Source organism: Dama dama, chromosome 5 (genome assembly GCF_033118175.1).
Source record: "Dama dama isolate Ldn47 chromosome 5, ASM3311817v1, whole genome shotgun sequence".
In the NCBI taxonomy this organism is placed as follows: Eukaryota; Metazoa; Chordata; class Mammalia; order Artiodactyla; family Cervidae; genus Dama; species Dama dama.
In genome coordinates, this window is record NC_083685.1 from 87,800,001 (window position 1) to 87,820,963 (window position 20,963).

General features: G+C 41.0%; 1 protein-coding gene across 1 annotated transcript in view; it reads left to right on the plus strand.

Moving 5' to 3' along the window:
- The window catches only part of MYO1D (myosin ID), a 363,713-nt gene that overhangs the window by 216,820 nt on the left and 125,930 nt on the right, over nt 1-20,963 (plus strand). Inside the window, exons 18-20 of the mRNA XM_061142813.1 lie at nt 747-891; nt 1,623-1,727; nt 9,250-9,363. Coding sequence (XP_060998796.1) covers nt 747-891; nt 1,623-1,727; nt 9,250-9,363 — 364 coding nt within the window. The remainder of the gene's footprint in view (nt 1-746; nt 892-1,622; nt 1,728-9,249; nt 9,364-20,963) is intronic.

A 20,963-nucleotide genomic window follows, 5' to 3' on the forward strand; every position in this document is an offset into this window, starting at 1 on the left:
TCCTCTCCCCCATTCCTTGGCTTCTTTTCTTTCACGGCCCTAATCCCACCATCCACACTGTGTGTTTACTCACTCTCTGATTTCTCATCTGCCTCTGCTTTCTGGGGCTTCCCCGGTGGCTCATTGGTAAAGAACCCGCCTGCCAATGCAGGAGACATAAGAGACGTGGGCTCGATCCCCAGGTTGGAAAGATCCCTTGGATGAAGGCATGGCAACCCTCTCCACTGTTCTTGCCTGGAGAATGCCATGGACAGTGGATCCTGGTGGACTACAATCCATGGGCTCACAAAGAGTCGGACGTAACTGAGCAACTATCACTAAACCCTGCTTTCTAGAACATCACCTAGCACCTAGCAGAAAGGATCTTCGTCTCTTTATAGCTGTGCCTCCACTCCCTAGAACAGCATCTGAAGTGCAGTGAGTGCCTAGGAAACATTTGATGAATGAATGAATGATGAAGCCAGAGTTCCTGTGCCCTAACTGTCGATATTAAGAGAGTCCATGTATATCACTAAGTTCTGGTTGCTTCCAAAACATGCAAACAGAAGGAAGTTTTACAAAAATCTCTGTCCACATAAAACTGTTATGTGTTTTAACACATTCTATGTGTATTTTGGAGGCTTTTTTTTTTTTTTCAGGGTAATGTGGAAGTAATTTAATTCTACTTAAAGGCAGCTTCAGTTATTTTTGAGAATGAATAGCATGGTATTTTTAAAGTCTAAAACATTTTGTTTGTTTGCTTATAGATGGAGAGCATCCCAACTTATCAAGACCATACCTGCTTCAGACTTGCCTCAAGTTAGGGCAAAGGTTGCAGCCGTGGAAATGTTGAAGGGTCAACGGGCTGACCTTGGGCTCCAGAGAGCCTGGGAAGGCAACTATCTTGCTTCGGTAGGTCCAGGAGAACAAAGTGGGATCTGCTCCTGCTCCTTTAACAGAGAAAGAGGAGACATTTCCTCCAGGAATTTCTGTAAAGACTAAGACACCTTCAGAAGCTAAATCTTATGAGAGACACTGGACTAAAGATTGCCCAGCTTCTAAGTGTACCATGAGTATATGTCCCTCACTTTAAAGAGAATTACCAGGACTTCCCTGGTGGTCCAATGGTAAAGAATCTCCCTGTCTAAGCAGGGCACGCAGGTTTGATCCTTGTCTGGGGAAGTAAGATCCCACATGCCTCAGACCAGCTAAGCCCACGAGCCACAACATTTGAGACCGTGAGCCACAACTAAAACCTGACACAGTCAAATAAATATATATGAAACCAAAAAGAGAGAGAGCGTGTTCTCTGCCTTCTATCCGTATGAATTAGGTACATTCAATAACCTGGCTTTGATCATTTAAACCTTCTCTTGCGTAATTCAGCAACTATTTTTAATTACCCACCTTTGTATCAATAATTCCCAGAGCTGTATTTCATCCTCTCTCCCATTCTTGATTTTTAAAATATTCTAGGATCTTTGGTGCTAGAATAACCTTTTAGTAGCTTATCATCTGGAATGGGAAGGTAAAAAAAGGACCTGTGTGAAAATACATGAGCAGAGTTATAAAGTAGTAAAAGGTGATGTTTTCATCTAAAATGTTAAGCATACACCTTTTACCACGTTTCCTGTTTCTTTCAGAAACCAGATACACCTCAGACCTCAGGCACATTCGTCCCCGTTGCGAATGAACTGAAACGGAAGGACAAATACATGAACGTCCTCTTTTCCTGTCATGTCCGTAAGGTAAGGCAAGCTTGAAACGGACCTCCTTGGAAAGAAAAGACTGCTTCAGGTGAAACTGACTTAGCTATGACCACAGCGAAACAGAACAATAGGTCCATAACTGGCTACATCATCCATGGGCTCTACCTGTATATATGGTGAGGCATTGATGGAATGACTGAAGTGACTATAATATTAGGGTTAGGCTATAAAGTCTAATTAGGGGAGTAAATATGTTTGTTAGCCAGGCAAGAGGAAATGTGGACATACCCCTAAGAATGAAGAGCAAGAAAAGTGGTAGCTACATGGGTAAATAAATACATAATCTTTTTCCTATCACTTAATCTCTTTAAAAGATCATTGAGTGTACTTCAGTGTTCATAGCAGCATTCTTCACAGTAGTTAAAGGTGGAAACAGCCCAAATGTTCATCAGTAGATATACAAATAAAGAATACATGTATCCATTCAATTGAATACCATTCAGCCATGAATAGTATTGAAAAATAGCTTTTCAGCCATGAAAAGGAATGAAATACATGCTACAATGTGGATGAACCTTGAAGATATTATCTAAGTGATAAGACACAAAAGGACAAATATTCTTTGATTCCACTTCCATGAAATATCTTAAAACAGTCAAATTAATAGAAATAGAAAGTGGAATTGTGGTTACCAGGGGCTGGGGGGAGTGGGTAGTGAGGGATTCTTACATAATGGATGTTAGCATTCAAATACTCTGTGGAAAAACAGATAACTCAACATCAACTTTTAAACAAACTAGAGAGCAGCCTGTTTTAAACTTCAAATGAAATGTCACCATGGAAAGCTTGCTGGTAGTTTCTTGGTAACCAGAGCGTAGAGTCGAATTCTGAACTCTAGATCCAGAAATTCTATTTGATCAGTATACCTAGAGTTCATGAGGCAACCAAGAAGTGACTTTTGCTAACCAGATTCACACACCCACACAAAACAGTATAAGCCATGATGCCAGGGTTTGAATTTGACAAAGGAATGTACCATTTTAGTGAATTCTCATATCCACTATCTAGGATACTTCCTTTCTAGTAGCACGGTCAAATTAGTCATCAGGAAAACTGATCAGAGAGAGCTGGATGGTTTTGAGAATTACCTCATCTGCTTAGAAAAACCTGGCATCCCTGATTCTATCTTTCCAGCGATAACAATTTGATGTCTGACAACATGTCTCTCCCTAGGTCCTACTGCAACAAAAAAAAACAAACTGAAAATGTTATAGTCCTGCTTCTGTATTTCTAAGTTAAATGCAAAATAATACACTGTATTTCTTCACATCATAACTTAGATAATGTCATCTTTAGGAACTTTCCAGTCCTCAAGGACATATGTAGGTAAACTTGATATGATTTTAGTCAAGTCTTCTTCTTCATGTCTTGGTTCTTTCTGAAACAACCACCTTCCATAGCTACAGTTATAAAAAGGCTTCCCAGGTGGTGCTAGTGTGGTAAAGCACCGACCTGCTTAATGCAGGAAACATTAGAGACATGCGTTCGATCCCTGGGTCAGGAAGATTCCCCTGAAGGGCATAACAACTCTCCAGTATTCTTGCCTGGAGAATCCCCATGGACAGAGGAGCCTGGCAGGCCACAGTCCATAGGGTCACAAAGAGTCGGACATGACTGAAGTGACTTAGCATACACACACAGCTATAAAATGTCCTTTAAGGTGGGAGACCTGTGCAAATAGTGACTCTCACCCATAATGTGTTTTCTCCTGGTCTGCCTCCAGGGAAACTTTATCTCTGGCCCCCTGTAGAGCTGATGAAACCTACAGACAAATCCCTAAAAGTGTTCAGGCAAGAACAAGATAACTAGAGATTTTTCTCTGGTTGAGGATTTTAGCTTGGGTAATAGAAGAAATCAGATAAGAGCTCATCTAACACTGAATCTGTGATCAAGTTTTTCTATTACTGTATGAATCTAAGAGGAAGAAAAATTGTGTCCCTACCTATGTTAGAATTACTTTAAATAAATCTGAATTTATAAATTCACATAAGTATTGAAAACATTTGTCTTTGCCGTTTTGATTTAGCTAAGTTATGCAACTCAAAGCTTTTCCTTCGTTACATTAATATCCTTTCCACTCAACTTGATTCATGCATTAAGAATGATTTGAGCTGCTAAACCTCAAGGTAAAGACTTATGACCTGTGCTCCTTAGAAATTATATTTCTGCAAAAAAAGAATGTAATATTTCTAAACAGTACTTCAGTGGAATTGTTGCTTTGAGGGTTTTGTCTGTTGGTTTCCAGGTTAACTCATGGACATATCATCAGAAGGGCTAGAGTCTCCACTTGAGCACTCCTACTGTTTTTCAAATCTTGTGTGACCTTGAGAAATGATGCAACAAGTTGTTTTTTTCCATATTCGTTTGCAGCACACTTAATCTGTTTCTCAATGTGATCTCACAAAAGATGAGGAGCCCGACTTTTACTTGCTATTCAAATTCCATGTTAGAGGTTCTTTGTTTTCCATATCCTAAGATGGATACAAATGACTAGTGTTCTCCAAGAGGTTTATCACAAACCAATGTTCCTTTAAATATGAATTTTTTTTAATAGAGTTCCATAACTAAATGTATTCAGGAAAAAAGTGTGCAAGTGTTAGTCGCTCAGTCATGTCTGACTGTTTGCAACCCTAGGGACTGTAGCCCGCCAGGCTCTTCTGTCCGCGAATTTCCCAGGCAAGAATACTGGAGCAGGTTGTTGTTTCCTACTCCAGAGGATCTTCCCAATCCAGGGATCGAACCCGGGTCTCCCACATTCTTTACCATCTGAGCCACCAGGAATGGATGGGTTAACATGCTCTTAAAATGCAGAATTCTATGAACCTTTGATGTATCCATGGGCTCTGAACAACCCAGGGGAGGCTGTGGTTAGCAGTTCCTCGAACCAACTTGACTTGGAACCCTGTCTCTCACAAAGCATTGCAGGAGATTGTGCAAAACAACTTAGAAAAACGTTTATGCAGAAACTCTGCAAGCACCTTGTTTCAAGTTGGCTGACAAGTGCTAGTTCTCTTTTATGGCAAAAAAAAATGTTGCTACATGAAGTAAATCATTACTACCAAGAGTAGTTATTATTTTACCACATAGACTCTATTCTCATCTTAATTACAGATACCGTTTTTGTCAAGTTTAAGATTGGAAAATATGCTCTGATTATAAAGGAAATGTTTAGAGAAAGGACTGATTTCTAAAATGATGAGGCAAAGGGGAGAAGACAATAAAATTCAAACTAAAACTTGAATTTTAGTTGGCTATATCCTACCTAAAGCAATATATTCCACTATATCCTAGCCTGGAACTTCACTGCCACTCCAGTGGTTAAGACTGTGTGCTTCCGCTACAGGGGGTATGGGTTTGAACCCTGGTTGGGGAACCAAGATCCCACATGCTGCATTAAAAGGCCAAAAAATAAAAAAATAATAATGAATTTTAAAAGATATATATATATATATATATAAAAAACACATCCTTATTTCATTTATCATAAGTAGACTTAATGTAGAAAATGCAGGTTTAATGAGATACTTCAGGGAGTTTAATCTGAAATACACCTGCCCGTTGTATTAGGAAAGGAACAGAATGAGTTGTTTCAAATAGGGGTTAACTTTTAACAGCTTTATTGAGATATAGGGCTTCCCTTGTGGCTCAGACTATGAAGAATCCACCTGCAATGCAAGAGACTGGGGTTTAATTCCTGGGTTGGGAAGAGCCCCTCGAGAAGGGAATGGCAACCCACTCCAATATTCTTGCCTGGAGAACGCCCTGGAAAGAGGAGCCTGGTAGGCTACGGTCCATGGGATCACAAAGAGTCAGACTCGACTGAGTGACTAACACTTTCACTTTTCATTGAGATAGATTCACTTAACATATTATTCACCATTTTAAAGTATATGATTTTAGAGCGGGGTTGAATACCCATCACTAAAACCAGTTGTCGACAACTTTCATTAACCCATAAAGAAACCCCACACCCCTTAGCTGTCCCCCCACCCCAAAATCTCCCCTTTCCCCCAGCCCCGTGAAGCCACTAATCTATGCTCTGTTTCTATAGATTTACTTATTCTGGACATTTCATTTGAATGGAATTGTATAACACATGGTCCTTTGTGACTGGCTTCTTTTACTTGGCATGCTATCAGGGTTCTTTCATGGTATAGCAGGTATCAATACTTCATTCTTTTTATTGCAAATTATATTCCATTATATGGATATATCACGTTTTATTTATTCATTCCTCAGTTAATGGACATTTGGGTTGTTTCTACTTTGTAGCCATTATGATTAAGACAGCTGTTAACATTCAGGCACAAGTTTTTCCGTGGATATGTTTTCAGTTCCCTTGGGTATATACTCTGGAATTTCTGAGTCATGTGGTAATTCTGTTTAATGGTTTCAGGAGCTGCCAGACTGTTTTCCAAAGGGACTGTTTCATCTTAGACCCCCACTAGTAGTAATGAGGGTTCCACTTTCTCCACACCCTGGCCAGCACTTGTTACTATCTGTCCTTTATATTATTGTCAGCCTAGTGGGCGTGAGGTGGTATATCTCACTTTGGTTCTGATGGGTGTTTTTCTGATGGCCAGTGATGTCAAGCACTTTTTCATGTTTTTCTACAGGCACGTATATATCTTCTCTGGAGAAATGTCTCTTTAAATTCTTTACCCATTTAAAAAAAATTTTTTGGTCTTTTCCTTATTGAGTTATGTACTCTAGATACAACATATATTCTTTATGTATTCTAAAAAAGAGGTTTTTTTCCAGATATATGATTTGCAAAAATTTTCTCCTGTAGGTTGCCTTTTCACGTTTGTTGTAGTGTCTGGGTTACATTTTTTGTTGTTGTTGTTCTTTAATTTTTATGCGTTTTTCTTGTTTTCCCTGATAAATTGTAAAACCGTGACCTTTACATTATAAAAGTCCACAAATCTGGGAGCGTCTACTCCTTTTCCATCTCTTTGCATCCAGTAGAATGGTCACAGCTGGACGACGTCTGTTATAGGATTTGGCTCCACCACCAGTGTAAGTTCAGTCGCTCAGTGGTGTCCAACTCTTTGCGACCCCATGGACTGCTGTATATCAGGCTTCCCTGTCCATCACCAACTCCTGGAGCTTGCTCAAACTCATGTCCATCGAGTCAGTGATGCCATCCAGCCATCTCATTGTCCCCTTCTCCTCCCACCTTCAGTCCTTCCCCACACCAGGGTCTTTTCTAATGAGTCAGTTCTTCGCATGAGGTGGCCAAAGTGTTGGAGTTTCAGCTTTAGCATCAGTCCTTCCAATGAATATTCAGGACTGATTTCCTTTAGGGTGGACTGCTTGGATCTCCTTGCAGTCCAAGGGACTCTCAAGAGTCTTCTCCAATACCACAGTTCAGAAGCATCAATTCTTCACCACTCAGCTTTCTTTATAGTCCAACTCTCACATCCATACATGACTACTGGGAAAACCATAGCTTTGACTGTTTGGACCTTTATTGGCAAAGTAACATCTCTGCTCTTTAATATGCTGTCTAGGTTGATCATCGCTTTCCTTCCAAGGAGTAAACGTCTTTTAATTTCATGGCTGCAATCACCATCTGCAGTAATTTTGGAGCCCAGAAAAATAAAGTCTGCCACTGTTTCCACCGTTTCCCCATCTATTTGCCATGAAGTAATGGGACCAGATGCCATGATCTTAGTTTTCTAAATGTTGAGTTTTAAGCCAACTTTTTCTCTCTCCTCTTTCACTTTCATCAGGAAGCTCTTTAGTTCTTCTTTGCTTTCTGCCATAAGAGTGGTGTCATCTGCATATCTAAGGTTATTGGTATTTCTCCCAGCAACCTTGATTCCAGGTTGTGTTTCATCCAACCAGTCATTTCACATGATGTACTCTGCATATACGTTAAACAAGCAGGGTGACAATATGCAGGCTTGACGTACTCCTTTCCCAATTTGGAACCAGTCTGCTTTTCTATGTACAGTTCTAACTGTTGCTTGTTGACCTGCATACAGATTTCTCAGGAGGCAGATCAGGTGGTCTGATATTCCCATCTCTTGAAGAATTTTCCGCAGTTTGTTGTGATCCACACAAAGGCTTTGGCATAGTCAATAAAGCAGAAATAGATGTTTTTCTGGAACTCTCTTGCTTTTTTGATGATCCAGTGGATGTTGGTAATTTGATCTCTGGTTTCTCTGCCTTTTCTAAATCCAGTTTGAACATCTGGAAGTTCATGGTTCACATACTATTGAAGCCTGGCTTGGAGAATTTTGAGCATTACTTTGCTAGCCTGTGAGATGAGTGCCATTGTACGGTAGTTTGAACATTCTCTGGCATTGCCTTTCTTTGGGATTGGAATGAAAACTGCCCTTTTCCAGTCCTGTGGCCACTGCTGAGTTTTCCAAATTTGCTGGCATATTGAGTGCAGGATTTGAAATAGCTCAACTGTAATTCCATCACCTCCACTAACTTTGTTCATAGTGATACTTCCTAAGGCCCACTTGACTTCCCATTCCAGGATATCTGGCTGTAGGTGAATGATCACACCATCGTGATTATCTGGGTCATGAAGACCTTTTTTGTACAGTTCTGTGTATTCTTGCCACCTCTTCTTAATATCTTCTGCTTCTGTTAGGTCCATACCATTTCTGTCCTTTATTGTGCCCATCTTTGCATGAAATGTTCCCTTGGTATCTCTAATTTTCTTGAAGAGATTTGCAGTCTTTCCCATTCTATTGTTTTCCTCTATTTCTTTGCATTGATCACTGAGGAAGGCTTTCTTATCTCTCCTTGCTATTCTTTGGAACTCTGCATTCAAATGGGTATATCTTTCCTTTTCTCCTTTGCCTTTAGCTTCTCTTCTTTTCTCAGCTAATTGTAAGGCCTCCTCAGACAACCATTTTGCCTTTTTGCATTTCTTTTTCTCGGCAATGGTCTTGATCACTGCCTCCTGTACAATGTCATGAACCTCCATCCATAGTTCATCAGACACTCTATCAGATCTAATCTCTTGAATCTATTTGTCACTTCCACTGTATAATTGTAAGAGACTGAATGGTCTGGTGGTTTTCCATACTTTCTTCAATTTAAGTCTGAATTTGACAATAAGGAGTTAAGATCTGAGCCACAGTCAGCTCCCGGTCTTGTTTTTGCTGACTGTATAGAGCTTCTCCATCTTTGGTTGCAAAGAATATAATCAATCTGACTTCAGTATTTACCATCTGGTGATGTCCATGTGATTCTCCTGTGTTGTTGGAAGAAGGTGTTTGCTACGACCAGTGCATTCCCTTGGCAAAACTCAGTTAGCCTTTGCCCTGCTTCATTCTGTACTCTAAGGCCAAATTTGCCTGTTATTCCAGGTATCTCTTGACTTCCTACTTTTGCATTCCAGTCCCCTATAATGAAAACAACATCTTTTTTGGGTGCTAGTTCTAGAAGGTCTTGTACCAGCCCCTAGATGTTTCCCTGGCAGATTGTTTGATTTCATTCTTGATGAGATATTATGGCTTACTTTTTTTTCTTACAGGTGAATCGATTTAGTAAGGTGGAAGATCGAGCAATTTTTGTCACTGACCGTCACCTGTATAAAATGGATCCCACTAAGCAGTACAAGGTGATGAAGACTATCCCTCTATACAATGTAAGTGTTCTCTGCTTCACTCTACACAAAGGATTCTTAACCTGGTTCTCATGGACCACTGGGGGATCAACAGATCACAAGAACCTTTGGGGTTTTAGGGAGCCCATGAATTCCTGAAATGTTCTGCCCATCTCATGTTTTATACAGAAGTACAATTTTCTGTAAGGAGTATCCAAAGCTTCAAATAGAATAACAAAGGCGCATTTTGTTTGAAAGTGTAGGACTCTGCATTCTATGTGACCTTTCTGTATCCTACTCAGAGCTTAACTATGGTGACACAAAATGTATTTCCTTATTGATTATCATAAGGCTTGTTTTTATGTGGAAGTGGAATCAGGTAAAGAAACAGTAGCGAATAACTTTATGAAAACATTACCTCTCTTTTTATGACGTGCAGTCGTGTCTGACTCTTTATGACCCCATGGACTGTAGCCCACGAGACTCCTCTGTCCCTGGGATTTTCCTGGCAAGAAAACTGAACTGAGTTGCCATTTCTTTCTCCAGGGGATCTTCCCAACCCAGGGCTGGAACCCACGTCTCTTGCATCTCTTGCATTGACAGGCCGATTCTTTACCTCTTGCACTACCTGGGATGCCCCTGAATCTCAATATGAGACTTTAAAATTTTTTTTATTCTGCTTTATGGGATATGCTTTACAAGTAATTGTTCTGATTCTTGAAAAAGATCCCCCTGGACTGCTGGATCTTTCCATGTCTCAGGTGATTTTCCTGTCTACTAGTTCTTAGAGAGAGAGGTCTATGTTTGTCCAATCATGAGATCTATGAGGAGTGTTATTTAAAGGTTGTTTTAAAGCCTTTTGGCCTCTGCAAAAGGAAGTAGGAAACATATTGTTTTACAGTGTTTTATTTTGTTAAATCAGGAGTCCTGTTGGTTGTGAGGTTCAAGGAAGGCAAGCTGTTCCTGCTTTGCTAAATAACTTAGAACATTGCTGCAGGCTTATCACGTGATGATGGAGTTGAAGTTTGACTCCATCACCTGGTCCCCCCACTGCACATGCATACATACATACTTTTCTCCATTTTAGTTCAGTTCAGTTCAGTCGCTCAGTTGTGTCCAACCTTTTGCGACCCCATGGACTGCAGCACATCAGGCTTCCCTGTCCATCACCAACTCCCAGAGCTTGCTGAAAGTCATGTCCATTGAGTTGGTGATACCATCCAACCATCTCATCCTCTGTCGCCCACTTGTCCTCCTGTCTTCAGTCTTTCCCAGCATCAGGGTCTTTTCCAGTGAGTCAGTTCTTCACATCAGGTGGCCAAAGTATTGGATTTTCAGCTTCAACATCAGTCCTTCCAATGAATATTCAGGACCGATTTCCTTTAGGATTGACTGGTTTGATCTCCCTGCAGTCCAAGGGACTCTCAAGAGTCTTCTCCAACACCACAGTTCAAAAGCATCAATTCTTCGGCGCTCAGCTTTGTTTCAGTAGAAAGACTAATGGATTTCAGCTTAGAAGGAAATGATGTTCTAAGACATTCTTGATTATAGGTAGTCTTCTTAGCAAAGACCTATAATCTCATACCAATCACCATTTAAGCCTATTAACCCCATAGTTTCGATGAAGGAGATGAAGGAAGATTAGGGAGAAGGTCACATTTTGTCAAAGTCTAGTAAAGTGTGTATTTCTTTTTCTTACTTTTTATTAGAGGGAGAGCAATCAGGCGCATGATAAAAATCCAGTAAGTAGTTAAACAAGTCTCTGAACCGAAGTTATTTTCCACCTTTTTCATGTTGACTGGTGTATAGTTATAGTCACTGTTCCTTTTCATCATCATTATCATCATCAGTGTTATCAATAATATCATATTATATATTTTTTTAAGTAACAACGTTTAGGTAAACATAGAGGTAAATTGAGGTCAATAGGCAGGACACACACTGTCACCGATGCTGTCACCCGCATCCCTTTGATTTCGTTTCCACTTTTGTACGTTCCAGCCTAACTTCCAACAGCCAGCATCTTTGTTAAAAGGCTCCCCACAGGCTGCTGGAACCCTTGACTGGACACAACCCCCACCCCTAGCCACCTACATGACTAGTGGGTGTGGGCATGTAAATCCTCCAAACCCCACCATTCACTGGCCGTGGTCGTTCCGAGGTGTGTTTTACATCATCTGCAGGAGATTTTCTGTAAGAATAGTGCTCTGTGCTGTGCTGAGTCGCCTCAGTCGTGTCCAACTCTCTGTGACTCCATGGACTGTAGCCACCAGGCTCCTCTGTCCATGGGATTCTCCAGCAAAAATACTGGAGTGGGTTGCCATGCCCTCCTCCAGGGGATCAGCCCAACCCAAGGATCGATCCTCTCCAGAGGGAGCAGATTGAATGGGGCTGGGACTTGCAGCCACATCTGTAAAGATATTCTTCAATCTGAAGCAAATGCAGCCAAATATTAAGTCTGAATAATAGGAATGTGAATATTATTTTATTCTTTATCCTTTTTGTTTGAAATATTTTGAAATTTAAAAAGTTTAAGGAGACTTCCCTGGTAGTCCAGTGGTTAAAACTTCGGCTTCCATTGCAAGGGGTGCAGGTTTGATCCCTTATGGGGGAGCTAAAAATCCCACATGCCTCGGGGCCAAAAAACAAAACAAAACAAAAAACACACACACACAAAACAGAAGCAATATTGAAACAAATTCAGTAATGCCTTAAAAAATAGTCCACATCAAAAAATTAAAAAAAAAAAAAAAGTTTACGACAGGGAAGCTTTAAAAATGATAATGCTCATGGCAGGGATGAAGAAGCTGAAAGGAGATGGAGAAAGATTTCAATCTTAACCAAGTTGTGTTTTAGACACTGATGACACTTGTAAGTAAACATCCCATCGCTCACTGGAGTCTAACACTGTATAAAAGAGCGTAGCATTCAGCACTTAGGATAAAAATTTAGGAGCAGACACATGTATAATTTGAGGCTGAAATTATCAGTCTAGACTGAGAAGGGGCAGATGATTCAAGAACATCATGCTTGAATGTTGGGGAAAAGAGAATGACTGAAGGAAATGGAATGAAAAAGAAATCTCTGTCCTTTCTGGGCCTCTTTTTTTTCCTTTCTCTTCTAATGTGCCAAATGAGTTCTAATTTCTCTCCAGTTCCATAAGGTTATGAAGGAAGGAAAAGAACTCTGGAAACACTGTGTTTCAGAATCAAGTTGGAAAGTTTTCAGAGATAAGGGTAATCAATAAAAACGTAAAACTACAGATCCCACCCTTTGTGCCTTTGTTCTCTGCTCTTCATTCCTGCTTCTGCCCAGCTGCCTGTCCTGTGTCAGTGAGACTTTTCTGGCCCCAGGGAACAGATTATGATTGTGGGGAGAGGGAGAGAGGTTCCCTCTGACCCTCTTGAGTGTCTGTGGCTGGATTAATAATAAAGTTGACACAAGGCAGATTAACAGGAGGAAACCCAACTTAGTTTTATGGGCCTCAGTCAGTTCAGTCGCTCAGTGGTTTCTGATTCTTTGCGACCCCATGGACTGCAGCATGCCAGGCCTCCCGGTCCATCACCAACTCCCGGAGCTTGTTCAACCTCATGTCCATTGAGTCAGTGATGCCATCCAGCCATCTCATCCTCTGTTGCCCCCTTCTCCTCCTGCCTTTCCCAACATCAGGGTCTTTTCTAATTTGTCAGTACTTTGCATCAGGTGGCCAAAGTATTGGAGCTTCAGCATCAGTCCTTCCAATGAATATTCAGGACTGTTCCTTTAGGATTGACTGGTTTGATCTCCTTGCTCTCCAAGGGTCTTTCAAGAGTCTTCTCCAACACCACAGTTCAAAAGAATCAGTTCTTCAGCACTCAGCTTTCTTTATGGTCCAACTCTCACATCCATACATGACTACTGGAAAAAACATAGCTTTGACTATACGGACCTTTGTCAGCAAAGTGATGTCTCTGCTTTTTAATGGGAGATCATAAAAAGATGCTCAGAGAATATCTAAGAGTGGGTAACTTAATATCTTTGTGTATAAAGAAACAATAAACTTGTGAGGATTTGGAAGAACAAAGAAACTAGGTTCGGGTACATAATTATAAGGAATTTAAGCCAAGGGGTGAGCTTGGGAGGTAAATTAATGAAGAAGGAGCAAGGTTTATTTATACAGGTTTCTCGGACCTGAATTCTCTATCTTTGGTCCTAATGATGTCTTTCTCTGGGTCCAAGGAGGGCACCTTTCATACGAGAGATTTATTTCCTGGTTTCAGAGAAATAAAGAGGAAGGCCAAAGTGTCCTTTTTGCATTGGTTGCTTCTTAAGTAACTTTAATTCAAAATAGTCAATATGCCATTGATACATATTTGGGGGCCTGCCCTAGGCCCCAACATGACCATATACCATCTCAAGTGCTGTTTTGATTTGTGTTTAAAGAAAGGATACACACACTAGTAAGGGAAAGAAATCTCATAGGATCCCAGGAAACTACTCAGGTTTTAAGGCAGCTCTGAGAGACCATGTTATCCCATGCCCCTCTCAGCAAAGTGATGCTTAGATGCTGTCAATTTGTGCCACTGTCTCTACTTCTCTTTGTATATCTTCTTTTTTTAATGTTTATTTATTTAGCTGCTCCAGGTCTTAGTTGCAGCACATGGGACCTTTTAGTCATGACATGTGGGATTTTTAGTTGCAGTCTGTGAGCTCTTAGTTTCAACGTGAGATCTAGTTCCCTGACCAGGGATCGAACCTGGGCCCCCCTGCACTGAGGGCATGAAGTCTTAGCCACTGAACTACCAGGGAAGTCCCTCTTTGTGTGTCTTCTATTTAACAATGACCTTTCTTGCCACATAGCCGGGGCCAGTGCTAGGCTAAGGTATGAATCAGCCAACCCAATAAACCATTAGCGTTTCATCCTGCAGTGACACTGAACACTGTCTCCGATGAGGCCTCACCATGGCAACCAGTTCTGTACGATCCAAATTAGTCCTTCAGCTCCTTGTTAAACACTTGCAAATCTATGCATAGTCTTCCCTGACTTCTCCTAGCATAGTGTGAGTAATGACTAATTCATTTGGCGGTATAAATGATCTCTTCTCTCTACAATTTTTGACTGTTGTCCTTAAGGCCCAAGTCACGTTTGGACCTGCTGAATACTGAGGTAGGTCATTAGGCTTTCCTGGTGGGAAAGCGCCAGTGGGAGAACAGTGCTTCAAAGAGGCTACAACCAACCATCTCATCCTCTGTCGTCCCCTTCTCCTCCTGCCCTCCATCTTTCCCAGCATCGGGGTCTTTTCCAATGAGTCAGCTCCTCACATCAGGTGGCCAAAGTATTGGAGCTTCAGCTTCAGCATCAGTCCTTCCAGTGAATATTCAGGGTTGATTTCCTTTAGGATTGACTGGTTTGATCTCCTTGCAGTCCAAGGGATTGCCAAGAGTCTTCTCCAGCACCGTAGTTTGAAACCATCAATTCTTCGACCCTCAGCCTTCGTTATGGTCCAACTCTCACATCCGTACATGACTACTAGAAAAACCATAGCTTTATAGCTTGATAATTATCACATAGTGAATTCACGAGTGTAACCATTCCCAAAATCAAGATATAAGACTACCCCCCCCCCAAAAAAAAAAAAAACCCTCCCAGTCACTATCTCTTGTTTCCTTTTCAGAGGCATAATGTTGCTCATTTTGAACTTAATATACTTGAAATCAAACACTGTGTATTCCTTTTTGTGTTTCTTTGAACATTATGTTCATGAGAACATACACGTTATTTCAAATAATTCCAGTTTGCTTATTTTCACTGCTGTGTAGCATTTCCTTGTTAAAATACACAAGTCATTTATCTGTTCACATATTGATGGATACTTGAGATTTTTAAAATCATTCTTATGCATGTGTTTTGGTATTGGTATGATACATACTTTTTCACCGGACAAATACCCAGGAGTGAAATTGCTGTTCATTTAGTAGATAATTCCAGTTTTCCAAAGTCATCATACTTGTTTACACACCGTCTCCCTGCCCCCAACAACATGTGAAAGTTCCAGTTGCTGCATTTTCTCTCTAACACTAGGTCCTAACAGTCTTTTTTTTTTAAATTGGTGCATAGTTGGTTTATAATGTTGTGTTAGTTTCTTCAACTAACAAAGAAACCAACCAGTGAATCAGCTATACATATACATATATCCCCTCTTTTTTGGATTTCCCTCACATTTAGGTCGCCACAGAGTGTTGAGTAGAGTTCCCTGTGCTATATAGTAGGTGCTCATTAGCTGTCTCTTTTATACACAGTATCAATCATGTATATATGCCAGTCCCAATCTCCCGCTTCTTCCCAACCCCATTTTCTCCCTTAACTGCCATGCACAGTGAAATCAGAATGAGAAAAGCAAATACTATATATATACACGTGTACGTGGAACCTAGAAAAATGGTATAGATCTTATTTGCAAAGCTGAAAGTCTTGGATTTTAGCTATTCTGGTAGGTGTGTGGTAGTTACACATGGTGGGGGGCAGTTCTAGCTTTATTGAAATATAATAGACATATAACATTGTGTAAGTCTAAGGTGTGCCGTGTGTTGGCTTGATACATTCGTCTGTTGCACTGTGATTACCACCATAGCATTAGATAACACCTCCATCACACCTTGTAATTGCCATTTCTTTTTTGTAGTAAGAACACTGAAGAGCTGATCACTTAGCAACTTTCAAGTTGTGTAATACTGTATTAGCTGTAATCACCATGCTGTATAATAGACCCCAAGAACTTACTCATCTTCTAGCTGGAAGTTTGTACCCTCTGACCAACATTTCATTTTCCCCACCTCCCTCTGAGGCCCTAGTGACCACCACTCTACTCTCTTTTTCTCTGAGTTTGTCATTTTTAGATTCTACATATAAGTGATATCAACAGTAGGGGTCCCCAACCTCTAATCTAATGCCTGATGATCTGAGATGGAGTTGATGTAATAATAGAAATAAAGTGAAAGTCACTCAGTCAAGTCCAGCTCTTTGCAACCCCGTGGACTGTACAGTCCATGGAATTCTCCAGGCCAGAATACTAAAGTGGGTAGCCTTTCCCTTCTCCAGGGGATCTTCCCAACCCAGGGATCCAAACTCAGGTCTCCCACATTGCAAGTGGATTCTTTATCAGCTGAGCTACCAGGGGAAGCCCAAGGATACTGGAGTGGGTAGCCTATCCCTTCTCCAGTAGAGCTTCCTGACCCAGGAATCGAACTGGGGTCTCCTGCATCACAAGCAGATTCTTTACCAGCTGAGCTACCAGGGAATAGAAATAAAATGCACAATGAACATAATGCACTTGAATCATCCTGAAACCATCCACCACCCCTGCTCCATCCCCAGTCCTTTGTAAAATTGTCTTCCACAAAACCGATCCCTGGTGCCAAAAAGATTGGTGACTGCATCATGTAGTATTTGTCTTTCTCTGTCCAGCTTATATCAGTCATAATGCCCTCAGGATTTACCCAAGTTGTTGCAAATGGCGGGATTTCCTTCCTTCTCATGCCTGAATAATGCTACATCATATATGTATGGCACTTCTTTATCCATTGATCCACTGACAGATACATATTGTGGGTTTTCTTTGTACTCCTCTTATTACTAATAAGGTTGAGCCCTTTTCTGTGTATTTACTGGTCATTTGGACCTCTTTTGTAAATTGCCTGTTGATGTCTCTTGCTGTGTTTCTGTTGGGCTGTCTTTTAAAAATTGATTTTTAGAAGTTCTTTTTATATTCTGCGTATGTGCCCATTGGCAGTTATAGATCTTACAGATACTTTCTCCAGCTCTGTGACTTGCCTTTTCATTCCTTTAGTGTTTCTGTGAGCAACATTTTTCATGTTGATGTACTTCAGTTTATCAGTTTTTTCCTCTGAGGTTGATGCTTTTTTATTTTTGCTTAAGAAAGCATTCCCTATCCCAAGGTTGTGAAAATATCCTCATCTATCATATTCTATAAGCTTTATCGCTGCACCTTTCCTATTGACATCTTACAGTCCACCTAGAATTGATTTTTGTGTATATGCAAGGCAACAGCTCAGGGTTTATTTTTTTCCCATATAAAGAATTGGCCCAACACCGCATATTGAAAAGACCATCTTTCCTCACTTGCTCTTCAGCACTACATTTGTTATAAATCAGTGTGTCCATATGTCTCTTTCTAGTTTCTCTACTCTGTTCTATTGGTCTAACGTCTATCTTTGTGCCAGTGACAGTTTTAATTACTGTTGGGCAGAGATTTTATGAACTGTAAAATTATAATAAATTTCCAAAATCTCCCACTTCAATTTCACCCTCCTCCCTATATAGTATTCTCATTATTGTTGTTTTTTAGTCAGTAAGTCGTGTCTGACTCTTTTACGACCCCATGGACTGGGGCCCAGCAGGTTTCTCTGTCCATGGGATTTCCCAGGCAAGAATACTGGAGTGGGTTACCATTTCCTCTTCCAGGGGATCTTCCCAACCCAGGGACCGACCGAACCCACTTCTCCCACATTGGCAGGCAGATTCTTTACCACTGAGACACCAGGGAAACCCAACATTCTCATTAGCTGTATCCATATGAAGGAAAAGAGAGCTGAGGATAAAGCAAATCCTAGCAGAAGGGACAGCTTGCTGTTTACCCATTTCCTCTGTGAAAAAGTAAAATTCCTTTAGGAGTCAGGTTTAGAAATGAATGAAGTTCATACCCATCAAGGAGCAGCTACCACTGTAATCTGTTGTGACCCCTCTAGAGACCCATATGCCAAATCTTTGGATTCACCCAGTGATTGTTAAATGCCATGTAAGCCAATAGAACACATCTTGTAAGCCCACAGGCCACCAGTTCGCTGCTCCTATTTTTAAAAGTCTTTGCTTTTGTCATTTGTTATTCTAAATGTGCTTAGTTGCTCAGTCGTGTCTGACTCTTTGCAATCCTGTGGACTGGAGCCTGCCAGGCTCCCCTGTGCATGGAGTCTTTCAGGCACGAATACTAGAGTAAGTTGCCACTTGCTCCTCCAGGCAATCTTCCTGGCCCAGGGTTTGAACCCACGACTTCTGTGTCTCCTGCTTTGCAGGCCAAGTCTTTACCCTCTGAGCGATCTCTACGCTGTGACCTCCTTGCTGCATGCGTGCTCCGTCACTTCAGCCGTGTCTGACTCTTTGTGACCCCATGGACTGTAGCCCGCCAGGCTCCTCCGTCCATGGGATTCTCCAGGCAAGACTACTGGAGTGGGTTGCCATGCCCCCCTCCAGGGGATCTTCCCAACCCAGAGATTGAACCTGGGTCCCCTGTGATTGCAAGCAGATTCTTTACCACTGAGTTCCCTGTCAAATTTTTAAAACTCTATAATCTATGGTATGTTTTATTCTAGATTTTATGTAGTAGAAACAAACACTAATAATTTCTCACTTATAAAAAGCTGTAAGAAGCTTTAGAAGAGTATATTTTCTATTTCAATTAGCCAGGAAGGAAAAGAATGAAGGAAATCTTGGATACAGGTGCCTTTTCTACCTTTAGAACTTTCTACCCCTTCAGAGTTCACTGCTAATTGTATTCTTCCAACTTTTTATTATAAAACTTTTCAAATGTATAGGGAAATTGAAAGAATATTATAAGGAATACCCATATTCCCTCCACCTAGATTCATTAAGTGTTTAATTTCTTTTTTGTCATACTTATTTTCTCTCTCTCATGACACTTCACTGCTAAAATGCCCCTGTGTGCATTCTTCTAAGAATAGGACATCTCTTTTAACCACAACACCATTTTCATATCTAAAAATATTAACAACATTTCTGTAATACCAAATATATAATCATTATCTATTATGTGTTGGTCAGTTCACGTTCAGATTTCCTCAGTTGTTCAAAGAATGTATTTTATACCTATTTTTTTAAAATCCTATCTAGGTTCGTATTTTGGATCTGATCATTACGTATCTTTTAGTCCAGAACTGTACCTCTAGACACAACCCCCCACTTTTTTTTTTTCATGAAATTGATTTTTAAAACAGCGTTATTAAGGTATCATTTACTTTGATGAGCTCAGTTGTATTCCCTCAGAATTCACTTGTTAAAGTCCTAACCTCCAGTACTTTAACATAGGACTATGTTTGGAGACAGAATCTTTAAAGAAGTGATCAGGTTATCACCAGCCCAGGTGGGATGCATGAGACAAGGGCTCGGGCCTGGTGCAGTGGGAAGACCCAGAGGAATTGGGTGGAGAGGGAGGTGGGAGGGGGGATCGGGATGGGGAATACGTGTAACTCTATGGCTGATTCATATCAATGTATGACAAAACCCACTGAAAAAAAAAAAAAAAGAAGTGATCAGGTTAAAATGAGACCTTAGGGTGGGCCCCGATCCACTATGACTGGTGTGTGTGTGTGTCTGTCTGTCTGTGTCTCTGTGGGTGTGTGTGTCGCTCAGCCGTGTCTGACTCTTTGCGGCCCCATGGACTATAGCCCGCCAGGCTCCTCTGTCCATGGGATTTCCCAGGCAAGAATACTGGATGGCGTTGCCATTGCCTTCTCCAGGGGATCTTCCCGACCCAGGGAAGGATCAGCATCTCCTGAATTAGCAGGTGGATTCTTTACCCCTAGCACCACCTGGTAAGACCTGGTATCCTTTTAAGAAGAGATTAGGACAGAGGCACATACAGAGGAAGATCGCAGGGGGACACGGGGGAGACAGACACCCACAGGCAAGGAGAGAGGCCCCGGAAGGAGCGAGCCTTGCCCACACTTTGGTCTTGGACTTCTAGCCTCCAGAACTCTGAGGCAATAGACCTCTGTTGTGTAAGGCACCTGCTCTGGTACTTTGTTATGGCAGCTCTGGAACTAATACAGTTAGAGTACTTACCCCAAAATTCACCCATTGTAAGGTCCGGTTCAGTTATTTTTAGTAAATGTATGCAGTTGTCCAAACATCACATAATTCCAGTCTTGGAACACTTGAGAAAGTTCTCCCATGTTCATTTGTAGTAAATCCCCACTCTTAGTTTTAGCCCTAGACAATCACTGACCTTTCTGACTCTACACTTTCACCTTTTCTAAAAACTTCATGTACGTGGAATCATACCATACAATAGATCCTGTTTTCCTGTCTGGCTTCCTTTGTTTAGCATAATGTTTCAGAGGTTCATCCATGTTCCGAGTATCACTGGTTCTCTGCTTTCATTGCTCAGTAATACTCCATCGAGTGGATGTACCATATTTTATTTCTCCATTCACCATTGATGGATGTTTGGCTGCTACATACGTTCACATGGGAGACTTTATGTGGGCATGTGATTTCATTTCTCTTGGGTGGCTTCCTGTGAACGGAAGTACTCCTCGTGGCATTTGTTTAACTTTATAAGGAACTACCAAACTGTTTTCCAAAGCGGCTGCTCCATTTTGCATTGTCTTCAGTATGAGAGTCCTGGTTTCTCCGCATCCTCACTATCACTTGGTATGTATGACGTTGAGTTTTTAAAGAATCCAGGACTGGTCTAGTCTGGATTTATCTAATTGTTTCCTCATGGTCATTTAACTTATTCTCCAAGTCCCTGTATTTCTTATCAGCTGGAACTTAAATCAGGAGATGTTAATTTTTTTAACTTATTTATTTGGCTGCACTGGGTTTTCGTTGCGGCATGTGGGATCTA